This window comes from Liolophura sinensis, chromosome 10, assembly GCF_032854445.1.
Source record: "Liolophura sinensis isolate JHLJ2023 chromosome 10, CUHK_Ljap_v2, whole genome shotgun sequence".
In the NCBI taxonomy this organism is placed as follows: Eukaryota; Metazoa; Mollusca; class Polyplacophora; order Chitonida; family Chitonidae; genus Liolophura; species Liolophura sinensis.
In genome coordinates, this window is record NC_088304.1 from 29,346,499 (window position 1) to 29,360,762 (window position 14,264).

Consider the following 14,264-nt stretch of genomic DNA (forward strand, 5'->3'; position numbering starts at 1 on the left):
ACGGCAATGTGATGACAACAGAGCAATGTGATGACAGCACAGCATTTTGAATAATTCTAAACCTGCGGCGTGTGCTAAATTGCAATTTAACATCACTGCCTTTTTGTTTTACTTAATTCTGCTTCAGGCCTGGTGCGTGTTCGTTGCTATTTAAGCATTTATGCAAACTGTTAAAATAACACTCTAGCTGAGATAAATAGGTAAGTGGACGTATTTCACCGGTTACGCGTGACCATTTACAGAATATCACACTGTTTTCGCTGCTCTGATTTTACTCTCTGTGTTGTACGTCTTTTATATTCGACGGGAAAACAAGTTTTCCTTCTGAGGATATACTCCCTCACTTTGTCCAATTTTATCAGACGCTGGAGCAGTTTCCTCTAGACGGTATAGTCTACAGGTCAATCCAAACACAAATCTGTCCTGAAGTTAACTGCCAATAAAACAAAACGAGGTTAGCAGTTGCACTGCTCTGCCCATCAGTGTCAGCTGACCGACATTCCCATCAAACTGGCGATTCCAACCCCTTCAAGTAAGAGTGATTCGCTAGAATGGCGATATTAGTGTTTTTCAAGCTAAGTTGGGTTATCCTGTTCTGCTGAAGACTTACAATGCGTGTCAGACTCGATTTGCTACGACTTGATTTCTCTCATATCTTAGCTAATTGGCTATCAGTTTGAACTCAAACCTTTTCCTATCGTTTGTAGAATGGTGGAAGTTTTGACTACTTACATGACCTTTATGCGACATTTAGAAATTGAGAATTTACACCATTTCTTAAGCTTGAAAAATTGGGAAGTGCGGACACCTAATTTCAGGTTTGACAACCTGAAGTTCTTGGTGCTTCTTGGCCATAAAATTACCGGCTTGCCAATTTTTACTGATTTATCATTCCTGATTGGCTACATGTTTGGCTGTTTCAATGTTACATTGTTCCTGATTGGCTACATGTTTGGCTGTTTCAATGTTACATTGTTCCTCACTGGCTACAAGTTTGGCTGTTTTCATGTTACCTGGTTCTTCTTTGGATACATGCTTGGCTGTTTCCATGTTACATTGTTCTTAAATGGATACATGTTTGGCTGTTTCCATGTTACATTGTTCCTCATTGGATACATGTTTGGCTTTTTCAATGTTACATTGTTCTTCATTGGATGCATCTTTGTCCATTTCAGTGTTACATTTTTCCTCACTGGATACATGTTTGGCCGTTACCATGTTACATTGTTCTTCATTGGATACATCTTTGGCTGTTTCAGTGTTACATTGTTCCTGACTGGATACGTGATGGCTGTTTCCATTTTACACTATTCTTTATTGGATATATGTTTGCCAGTTCAAGCGTTACACTGTTCATCACTGGACCCATGTTCCAGTTGTAAAATATCGTACATGTAAGCTTACAGAGAAGATAAATGCATTTGAGCTTCCATCTCAAGTAAATGTTAAAACAGACAGGAGATCGTTTTAGCTCAGCTAACTAGCTGGGAAAGCGTGTTAAGAGCTGAACCAACTGTTGCTGACATTACACCGTGAGAGTATAGATATCTGTCGATGACTTGCTGCCTCTAAGGTATTTCAGGCCCTTAAAAATGTCAAGCTAGAAATTCCTCTTTGAAACAAACAGCCATTTAATCACTTGCCGTGGAGCGATGACTTGAGATTTGCATCCTATAAACGCCTGAATGATTCACGGTCATGTGGAGAAAAATGTTGTCCGCTGTATGTTATCTCTGGAGGAATAATCTGACAGTGAAACACTATAAATACGATCAGGGGAAAGCAATGTAACAGCTCACAAACAGTGAACATAATTTTGTCCAAACATGTTTTGTTTTTAACACCTGTGAATTAATTCCACAAAGCGATTTTTGACACAATTCTCAAAAAAGCTGAAATTCTGACAACATTGTTTTAAGTTGATATTTAATGGGCCTACCAATTTAAATGCCAAAGCCCGGAAAATAAGCATGGCTTTGAGAATTGGCCTTTCTGTGATTGATCTGGAACTCCATTTCGGTTTGTACACGAACCCTGTTTTGTTGCACACATTCAAGCCAGATTTGAAATTATAAATTAAGTCAACCAGATTTGAGGAATCCGTTTCAGATAAATCTGATACTGATTTCTAGATAAGTCAAGTCTGATTTCCGAAAATATCCACTCGCATTATTATCTCATGTAAGCTTTCAGAAGATATGACAACATTTTCGTGATAAAGTAAACCACATTTCTTCATGAATTACTCATAACGTCAAGGAAAAATTCTCGTCTGATAAATAAGGTCTAATTTTATTATAAAATAGAGCCAATTTCTGTATATTTATATCACATTTATACTGCCTCTTTTATGTCTGAAAAAACATATAACTTCAACAGACCAGACTTCTGAATCGCATCCATGGCGTTTCATAAAGGGAAGCCACTGCACCTTATTTATGAACATATATAACACCTGTTTCCTTAATAAATAACGCCTGGTTCATTAAATAATTAGAACGCCTGCATCTTGAACAAACCGCGCTTGCTCCAGGGTTATGTTAAGAGCTGCAAAAAAGTTTTTTAGCAAATAAAGTGGCGTCAAAGTTCAGATGTATGAATCGACAGGTGCCATAACTCAATTTTTTACAGTGTATAATGTATTTTTTGTTGTTGATGGCGTTCTCTCATTAAGCCGTACTTATGTCACGAAGAGCACGTGCATTTAAACAGGGCTGAGTTAGTCAGAGCTGGGTACTCTAATGGATAAGTTACCAATCTAGATCAGCCGGAGAGAAATGAGGCCCAGGTGTATTTAGACACCAAAAATAGACCCCCTATAGTAGAAACCTTACCGTGGCCTTGTAGCGCGTATAGGCGCGCGTATACAAGTATACTGTGGGTCCGTGTTGTAGAAGTCCTGATCCTACCACAGCATCGTGATGTGATCGTGTATATAACAAACTGTCTAAAGTGTCTGTGTATATAGCTCAAATCTTGCTGTATTTGAGTGTAAATAAAAGTACTTTTTTGTTCCTCAACAAATGGAGTAGATCTGCAAAAAACCCCCAAAAAACAAAAAAATAAAATAAAAAAAGAACAGGCTAACGTACAAATATCAGTGCCTACGGTATCATCCAGTTATATACGTTGGTTTTTCTTTCACATGCTGGTGTTTATTTTATACATCGTCTTTTGTACATTTACAACGCTTTGGTTGCAAAAAATACACACGGTTATAGGTTGGATTTTCGCTACACCTTGCTTCCTTACCGAAGCCATTGGTTGTCATTTTACATTTAAAAAATGAGCTGGTTATCTACAGAAACATACGATGTAACCCAAACTGCCAGTAAGCCACAAAAATATACAATTTGTTATTACATTGTGCGATATGTGCACAGTGTGTTTGTGTCAGTATGATATATTCTGTTCTATTTTATTATACATTCTGTGCAAATACACATGTGATTTGTGTGATGCCTCTACTGTGCATAATTTAAAGATTCGTGACCGAAAATGTCACGGATTATATATCTATAATATATATATATATATATATATATATATATATATATATATATATATATATATATATATATATATATATATATATATATATATATATAATCCGTGACATTTTCGGTGATCCTCATGACTTGGCACACTGTCTGATCCCTCTTAATAGCTTGGGTTGTGAGATCTCTTCTTCTTTCAGTTGTGTATACTATAATATTCTAGTATAGTACATAAATATAGTTATATAGTATAGACTATATAATATCATATTCTATAAGCATTTTGTTGATACAGGCCCCTATTATACTTAATGTGTTTCATGATTACATCGTGTTTTACAGATAACATTTCCAGGTGGTGTTTGGTGTGTTCTGTTTACGACCATTTGTATACACGATGTTGTGTGTGGTTGCGTATAGTGTTATGTAGACATCATTTACTACATGTCATATGTCCACAAATTATTATCAATCACACGTGCATGAGAATGCAAAAGAGGTACTGAAGACATAATTTTCTTGAATTACAAAACGTATTACGATCGGGACAACATGGATCAATAGCTATTGTCTATTTGCTCATTTCGCATCGTTCCGCTTTAACAGCTCCTGATCAAAATACATGTTTCCAGGAGTTTGTGACTAAGAGGGCGGGTGAATTAAAACACAACAGGAGATTTGTTTGAGTTTGATAGCTTATTACAAGCTAATCTGTCAGAGGAAGACCCGTTGAGATAGTAAATAGATTTCCTGTGCAATGCTACACCGGGTCAATGTCGCCTGCTTTCCTCCGCACTATTTTCATGGCATTCACCAACGAGATGCTTCCAGGATGACGTAACTCCTATATCTGACCCCGGAGCCTGACCGCTTGCAGCTGTTCACTATATATTGTTTCATCCCTGTTTCTGCTGAAGAAACAACGCCTAAAGTCTCAGCTACAGTACGTTACATTCTGTTTACAGTGGCTCAGTTGGTTAGCTGTCCTTTAAGATCCTGTGGCCCAAATATATCACCATGCTTCAAGTATATCAGACACAGAAAGAAACCTAAAAATCACAGTGGTTGTGAAAGTTCTCAGATAAGAACAATCTTTGCTGTAATCTTGTCTTATTTTCTCTCGATTTTTTAAAAAATTGAACGAAAACAAATAATATAGAGTCCAATTTTAAATTAGTTTCTACCTATGTTGTCCACAAAATTATATTACCTTCATTGACTATAAAACTGTGTTAACCCATCTATAACAAACAAAACTTGTTTTGCGTACTTTAGCTGCAAATGTCTGTGTATTCAAATACAGACGGAATGATTCACATTGCAATTCAAAAAATAAATGTTTTTAATAAATATTTGGGTATTTCAAAGTGTCCGTTTATTTGCCATGGCGTAATGTAGAAGTGAAAACCTGGTGGTGTGCATAAAAAGAATGTCCAAGATTTCCAGTAACGGGTATTACAAAAAAATACATGAGATTCTCGTTACAGTAAGCTTGAAAGATGCGTGTGATATGCAACATGAGAATTGGATGAGATCTGAACGTGTGTGAGGATATGGTGAGATAATGCTGCTGTCAGTTCTACCTGTACCCGTCATATTTTGTAATGCTCTATTTTATTATAAACAGAATAGTACATCCTTCGTGCTCTACCCGGTTTCCTCCCACCATAATGCTTCACTCGTATAAGTGAAATATTCTTGAGCACAGCGTAAAACAAGCCTCACTGAAGTTAGCAGCGGGTTAGTTATTAGTTATTAGCTATTCGAATAACTAATAACTAACTCAGCAGAGGGTTAGTTATTGAGTAACTAATCACTAACCAGCAGCGGGTTAGTTATTTGAATAACTAATAGCTAACCAGCAGCGGGTTAGTTATCCGAAATCAGTTATTTATTCCAATAGCCAATAACTAACTAACAGCGGATTAATTATTCGAATTACCAATATCTAACCCAGCAGCCAGTTAGCTATTCGCAATCAGCTATTTGAATAACTAATAGCAAACGCAGCAGCAGGTTAGTTATTTGAAATCAGTTATTAAATCGAATGACCAATAACAAACAAGCAGAGGGTTAGTTATTTGAATTACTAGTAATTATAACCAGCAGGGGGTCAGTTATTTGAATAACCAATAAGTAACCCAGCTGTCGATTAGTTATTATCAGTTATTCAAATAACTAATAAATAACTCAACAGTGGGTTAGTTTTTCGAGCTATCAGCGGTTAGTTATTTCAATAACCCAGCGGTGGGTTAGTAATTCGAAATCAGTTATTAAATCGAATAACCAAAAACTCAGTTATTTGAATAACTAATAGCAAAAACAGCAGCAGGTTAGTTATTCGAAATCAGTTATTAAATCGAATAAACAATAACTCAGTTATTTGAACAACTAATAGCAAAAACAGCAGCAGGTTAGTTGTTCCAAAAACCAATAACTAATTAGCAGCGGGTTAGTTATTCGCATTACTAGTAACTAACCGGCAGCGGCTTAGTAATTTGAATAACTAATAACTTACCCGCAGCTGAGTTAGTTATTAGTTGTTTTATTAACTTACCCACTTCTAGTTAGTTATTCGAATAACTAACCTGCTGCTGTCATTAGTAATTGGAGTAACTGATTTTGAATAACTACACCGCTGCTGTGTTTGCTTTTAGTTATTCAAAAAACTAATTTCAAATAATTAGCCTGCTACTGGTCAGTTACTAGTTATTCGAATGACTAACCCGCTACTAGTTCAAATAACTAACCCGCTGCTGAGTTAGTTATTAGTTATTCAAATAACTGAGTTTTTGTTTATTCGGTTTAATAATTAATTTCGAATAACTAGCCCGTTGCTGGTTAGCTATTGGTTATTCGATTTACTAACCCGCTGCTGGTTTGTTACTAGTTATTCGAATATCTAACCCGCTGCTAGTTCGAATAACTCGTTGCTGTGTTAGTTATTCAAATAACTGATTACAAATAACTAAAGAGCAGCAAGTTTGTGATTAGTTATTCGACTACCTAACTCACTGCTAGTTACTTATTAGTTAGTCAAATAACTATCCACCGCTGTGTTAGTTATTAGTTATTCAAATAACTAATTTCGAATAACTAATGCGCTACTTGTTAGTTATTTGTTATTCAAACCACTGGATCCCTGCTGAGTTACTTATTAGTTATTCAAATAATTGATTTCAAATAACTAGCCCGCTGCCGAGTTAGTTATTAGTTATTCAAATAACTAGCTCGCTGCTGGTTAGTTATTGGTTATTTGATTAACTAACCCGATGCTGGTTAGTTACTAGTTATTTGAATAGCTAACCCGCTGCTAGTTCGAATAACTAACTCGTTGCTGTGTTAGTTATTCGAATAACTAATTTGAAATAACTAACCCGCTGCTAACTTCAGTCTCCCCGTAAAACACCGGTCAAGCAATCAAACCGAATAGTGTGTCACCTATTTGTTAATTATATCTCTTGATTATTTTTAAAACTGGTTCGATTGTTTTAGATAGCTTGATTTCATAAAACTGTTACAATATAGCATATATAGCACACGATCAGTTTCCTAATATATCGTTTTCTTCAAATATCCGCATATAAACATGCAGTTACACGAATTTTAACACAGATTTCTTAAAATTTCTAGTACCGGTATTACTTGCATACCTTTAGAGGCCATCTTTGCCTTGTAGCAGATTTTAAATTCAATGTTTTCAACCGAGAAACACGGAAAACTGTGCTTTGTAAAGAGGTCTTCCAAACTGCAACTTTTGACAATGCTTGACCATTATTGTGCACGGGATAAACGCATACTTTGGTTATAGTGATTGAGTGGGAGCTAGGGGTTTAACATCGTACTTAACAATTCGTGAGTCATATGACGACGAAGAAGTGCTTAAAAATTATTTACGTGTAATGTGCCTCCTTGCTGCAGGACGGATTTCCACCGCTCCTTCATCTAGTGCTGCTTCACTGAGACGACTTACCACAGGCTAGTAAGCCGCCAACACCCAAGCCATTATACTAATGCGAGTCACCCAGTCGTTGTACTATCCCTTTAATGCTGAATGCCAAGCGATAAAGCTGCAATTTCCTCTTTTAATGTCCTTGGTGTGACCTGACCAAGGATTGATCTTGGATTTACCATCCCCGATGCGGGACGTTTTATTAAGCCATCATCAGAAGTATTAAATGTTCAAATAGGAAATGAAGCATTTACATGAACATTTAGATAAAAAACCCTAACTGAGGAAATCGACAAGAAGCCGTAGTTTACCGGTTATGTACGTGTGACCATTTGCTGACTATTACACTGTCGTGATTGCTCTGGTTTTACGCTCTATGCTGTTTGTCTTTTTCTTATAATGTAGAGCAACCTGCGGATCGTCGTGGGTTACAAACGGGCTCTGCCAGGATTTCAGCTACCATAATGCTTGCCGCCTTCGTAAAAGTGCAATATTCTTGAGTGTGGAATAAAACACCAATAAAATAAATACATAAATAAATAAATGTAATGTACACATATACGACTTGCATCTGTGGAATTAGCGAGTGACGCAAGACTGTTAAACTAAACTAAAGTGTACAGCACGCAGTTTTATGAAGTGTTTACTTGAGTATTCTCCATGATTGTTCATTCAGTACTGCTGATGATAACATGAACAAAAAGCTGAAACACTGAATGCATAATCGTTTAATAATTCTGAAAATTAGCAGTGAAACTATTGCATAAAGGCACATGTTGCGAATAAAACTCGTCTCGCTTTTGTGGAGGTTTAATAAACACGTGGTGAACAATTTATTACTGTGCACAAGGATATTTGAGTTCTAAATGATTATGTATGGGCATATCATAAACTATTGGCAAACACAACTTAAGGCTGAGTAAAGTTATATAGCTATATAGTCGGGGCAAGTGTAACATACTGTAAGGCTGTTAGGTGTGTCCTAATACACAGTATGTTTATACCTATGCTACAATATGGCAATCGGTACGATGTACACACGGTATGTTTATACCTATGCTACAGTATAGCAATCGATACGATGTACACACAGTATGTTTATACCTATATTACAGTATGGCAATCAGTACGATGTACACACAGTGTGTTTATACCTATGCTACAGTATGGCAATCGGTACGATGTACACACAGTATGTTTATACCTATGGTACAATATGCCAATCGGTACGATGTACACATGGTGTGTTTATACCTATGCTACAGTATGGCCATCGGTACCATGTACACGCAGTGTGTTTATACCTATGCTACAGTATGGCAATCGGTACGATGTACACACAGTATGTTTATACCTATGCTACAGTATGGCAATCGGTACGATGTACACACAGTATGTTTATACCTATGCTACAATATAGCAATCGGTACGATGTACACACAGTATGTTTATACTTATGCTAAAGTATGGCAATCGGTACGATGTACACACAGTGTGTTTATACCTATGCTACACTATGGCAATCGGTACGATGTACACACAGTGTGTTTATACCTACACTACTGTGTGGCAATCGGTACGATGTACACACGGTATGTTATACCTATGCTACAGTATGGCAATCGGTACGATGTACACGCAGTATGTTTATACCTATGCTACAGTATGGCAATCGGTACGATGTACACACAGTATGTTTTAAATCTATGCTACAATATACCAATCGGTACGATGTACACACAGTATGTTTATATTTATGCTACAGTATGGCAATCAGTACGATGTACACGCAGTATGTTTATACCAATGCTACAATATGCCAATCGGTACGATGTACACACAATGTGTTTATACCTATGCTACAGTATGGCAATCGATACGATGTATTCGCAGTATGTTTATACCTATGCTACAGTATGGCAATCGATACGATGTACACACAGTATGTTTATACCTATGTTACAGTATGGCAATCGGTACGATGTACACACAGTGTGTTTATACCTATGCTACACTATGGCAATCGGTACGATGTACACACAGTATGTTTTAAATCTATGCTACAATATGCCAATCGGTACGATGTACACACAGTATGTTTATACTTATGCTACAGTATGGCAATCAGTACGATGTACACGCAGTATGTTTATACCAATGCTACAATATGCCAATCGGTACGATGTACACACAATGTGTTTATACCTATGCTACAGTATGGCAATCGATACGATGTACACGCAGTATGTTTATACCTATGTTACAGTATGACAATCGATACGATGTACACACAGTGTGCTCATACGTATGCTACAGTATGGCAATCGGTACGATGTACACACAGTATGTTTATATCTATGCTACAATATGCCAATCGGTACGATGTACACACGGTGTGTTTATACCTATGCTACAGTATGCCAATCGGTACGATGTACACACAGTATGTTCATACCTATGTTACAGTATGACAATCGGTACGATGTACACACAGTATGTTTATACCTATGCTACAGTATGGCAATCGGCACGATGTACACACAATATGTTTATACCTATGCTACAATATAGCAATCGGTACGTTGTACACACAGTATGTTTATACTTATGCTAAAGTATGACAATCGGTACGATGTACACACAGTGTGTTTATACCTATGCTACAGTATGGCAATCGGTACGATGTACACACAGTATGTTTATACCTATGCTACAGTATGGCAATCGATACCATGTACACACAGCATGTTTATACCTATGCTACAGTATGGCAATTGGTACGATATACACACGGTGTGTTTATACCTATGCTACAGTATGGCAATCGGTACGATGTACACACAGTATGTTTATACCTATGCTACAGTATGACAATCGGTACTATGTACACACAGTGTGTTTATACCTATGCTACACTATGGCAATCGGTACGATGTACACACAGTGTGTTTATACCTACACTACTGTGTGGCAATCGGTACGATGTACACACGGTATGTTATACCTATGCTACAGTATGGCAATCGGTACGATGTACACGCAGTATGTTTATACCTACGCCACAGTATGGCAATCGGTACGATGTACACACAGTATGTTTATACCTATGCTACAGTATGGCAATCGGTACGATGTACACACAGTGTATTTATACCTATGCTAAAGTATGGCAATCGGCACGCTGTACACGTCAAGCACCAATTTTTAATGTGTAATTTCCAAAAATAAAAATTTATGAATATTGCAGTGAAATAAAATTTTGCCGCACCCTACCCCATCTTATATAGCGGCTAACCAGTAAAGTACGGGAATCGGTATGGTGTACACGTTACAGCCAAACCAATATTTATTAAGTACTTTGCAAAAAATAAAATATTGCAATGAAATAAAATTTTGCCTTCCCATGGTTAATCAATGCTATAACAGCGATATTAATAATCCGATAAAACTCGGTAGGAAAAGCTTACTTACCTATTGTCGTCATTACAGTTATTGCGTAAAGCAGTGACGATGCAAAGGACCATTGCTTTACAGATTCTAGCGAATCGTCCTTTCCATCCCATCCTTTTTCCTTTGTAGCAACGTAAATCTCCGTTTGAAAACTTTTCAACAACTGTTCCGCATTCTCCGTAAAATTCGATTTTTCTAACATGTTAGTTTGTACCAGTAAAGCATTATCCAACAGGTTCAAAACTATTCTGGTACGGGATTCCCGGATCTCTATCTGGTGCTTAATTTCATTGGGACGCTCGATAGATTGGAAAAGGAAGCCTCCAACGATGGCGTAGACGACGACAGAAGAGATCAAGCCGATGTGCGAAAAGAGGACGGCAATGAACTGTTTACAGCAAGACACTATTTCACGGCGCCTGTCTTCCAGCCTTTGATATTTACTTTCGCGTCTTCGCGCTAGATCCGGCAAATTTGGAGGGGTATCATCTTCACCCGGCAAAGGTTCGTCCGAAGCGACGGGTTCGAACTGTAGCTCCTTTTTCAGAATTCCCCTATCGTCTATAACTGGGCCGCTAGTACCACCGAAAGGAAAAGGGTTTAAGTTATCGCTTTTGCCACATTCATTTTCTATCACAACGAATTCCTTCTCATGACTGTCTCCTCTTTTGGTTTGATCGTCATAATCCTCTATTCTCACATCTGGAAGCGAAGACCTCTGTGTCTGTGGCTTTTTCTTAACTTTCAGACTTCGGCTGCGGCGCGACAGACGTTTCACTAACACCAACGCTCGTATTGAGAGTTTATTACTTTTCTTGGTTTCCTCTACGACTCCGGACTTAGTACTAGAGCTGTCAGGAGCTGCCTGTATACACGGTATATCGTCGGTGACCAAACTGCCCCGTTGTTGCTCGGAAATGCTAGGGACGGGCGAATATCTCTCAGAGCTTCTCCGCTTCTCTGCGGCGTCACTCAACACGTCCTTGGCGTCGTAGAACAATTCCTCTTCTTCGCTCTGTGATGAACGAGGTTCTGGGGACAATCGATTCCGATCGCCAGCATCTTTAGAAGCCTGTGTGAACGGTGCTAACGTCGCTTTGGCCGAGGGACCACACGCTGCCGATTCTTCAACAGGATCACGTTCCACACTATCACGATCCCCTGTCGCTTCTATAACAACTTTACATTTTATCTTGTCCCAATTAGATCGGGCCTTGGTCTGGTCCGCGTTAGCTAGAATTGTTTCAGTGCAGTTGCGTTGTGGACTGACGCTGTCGGATAGTAATTCTTCCCTAGGCGCGCCATGAGGCAGTGTGGTGGAGTTTGGACAAGATTGGGCTGATTTCTCCACGGTACAATTTATTCTACCGACGGGGGAGTTTGACATTGAATCCACACTCTCAGCCTCAGCACTGAGAGTTTCATTACATTCGGTGTCTGATTTATTTGCTGACGCCACTGGACATGCATTATCCGCTGACATATCGTCTTCATTTTGTTTTCTTGTCGGAGAAAAAGTCCTGTTGTATTTCCCTGATTTACTCTTACCCGGCGAGGGACTGTTTGGCTTGCTTTCTGAGCTTTTCGTGCTCCCTTTCTTCCTGTGTCCGCTTTCCGATCGAGACCGTTTTGATTGTTCCCTAGCTTGAGGTTCACAGGTGTCCCCTGGACCATGTGTTTCCTCATGGCTAGACACGCTTCGGCCAAACGAACGAGGAGATTTGTACTTCTCAGGAGTAGATCTCCTGAAAATATCGTCCCATCTAGCTCTCGGTGCTTCACTTTTGGATGGTGGGGGGACATTAGCGCATACCCTACCAGCAGTACTAGAAACATCAATGCCATCGCGTATATCACTAGATGTTGAATCAATTGATGGCGTTTTACTGAGAGCCAGGAAAGTTGCGCGAGACTGTCTCCTTCTCTCACTGACATCTTCACTGGTAACATTCCAATCAACCTTTTCACCTTCATCCTGGAATTTCTGTACATCGGAATCTCTTTGGTGAATTGAAGTCTTTTGTTTTGTTTTCCTATTGTTGAGACCAAAGCGTCTTGTTTTGTTGTTTTTGTTCTTGTTGTTGTTTTTCTCTGTCTCAGATTTTTGTCTAGTTTTATCAGTACGTACCGTTTTATTGTCGGAATGATTATTGTTCCCTTTGTATGCCTTAGGTTCTGGTGACGTGGGAACAGATCTGCCTCCTCCTTTTCCCGTGGTATTCACTGTCTTGTTGACAGAGGGAGTTAATTCACCAATATTCTGAGATGTGCATGATTCCTTTGATAATATAACTGAACTGGATTTAACTTTTGGGGATTTTTCACTTGGAGTTTTATCACCTTTCCCTTCTACAGTTTCTTCAATGCCAGTCTGGTGACATTTGCGAATGTCGGGCATAGATGAAGATGTCCCCGAACGTGATCGGAACGCACCAAAGTTTGCTGAGTCAAATTCACCGTCGGTTTTGTCCGCGAATATTGGGAGCTGATTAACAGAATCTAACAGTCTCTGTTTCTGCTCCTCCCTGGCCTCGTGAACGGTCATCTTTCTTAACCTGCCCCTGGGCTTTCTGTGCGGATCAAACGTTCTGTAAGAGACCTCCACATCGCTTCCAACAACAACAACACTGTCCGTTTTGCAGCGTTCGCTAGATTTGCTGCGTCGCTTGTGAGACCTGGTTCCACTCAGAGATCGCGACCGTTTCATAGATGGCGACGACCGTCGAAAGAGTCTGCTTATGTTTCTTTTCTGAGAATTGTTCCTGGATGGCAGCGCCACGACAGCTATGTCTGACTCCAGCATCGCGGCATTAGACGTCGTTGGTGTGTCAGGACGCGTCTCCCGGTCGGCGGACTTAGCTCGCCTCCCAAATCGCCTTGGGGACTTGGCTTTCTGCATCTTTTTGTCCTTTTTGCCTGCCTGTCCGTTCGAGGCTAGGACCGTTGTTCCTTCTGTCATGGTGGTCAATCCGCTTGTTGCTCCGTCACTTTCCACGCCATCCATGATACGTCTACTACGCAGATACGGCCAATATAACGGCTGACGTAATCGCCCAGCCACTCTTATGCCTTAAACTTATGTCGTTTTTTCGGATTCATTGTTTACAATGGTAATAACTTGACAGAAACATTAGCACAGCTTACACAACTCACAGCTTCTTAAAAGCTCCCACTTGCGGTAAGCGTGCGGAAAGAACATCCACTGGCACAACTTCTGCAGGTAGTGCGGGAAAGCGTGCTCAGCTTCATCATGTCTGCTATCTCAGCGAGTTATATCCACTTTGTGTAGGACTCCACAGCTGTTCTTACACCGGAGTACGATCCAATCCAAAACAGAACCGCTGCTTGCGTAGTCGTCAGCATTA

The 14,264-nt window shown here is 39.2% G+C and overlaps 1 protein-coding gene across 1 annotated transcript in view; it reads right to left on the reverse strand.

The window, feature by feature from the left end:
- LOC135477085 (uncharacterized) overlaps positions 1 to 13,903 on the reverse strand; it is a 50,048-nt gene extending 36,145 nt beyond the window's left edge. The window contains exon 1 of the mRNA XM_064757239.1: positions 10,921 to 13,903. Within this exon, the coding sequence (XP_064613309.1) occupies positions 10,921 to 13,903 (2,983 nt within the window). The remainder of the gene's footprint in view (positions 1 to 10,920) is intronic.
- Between the last annotated feature and the right edge of the window lie 361 nt (positions 13,904 to 14,264).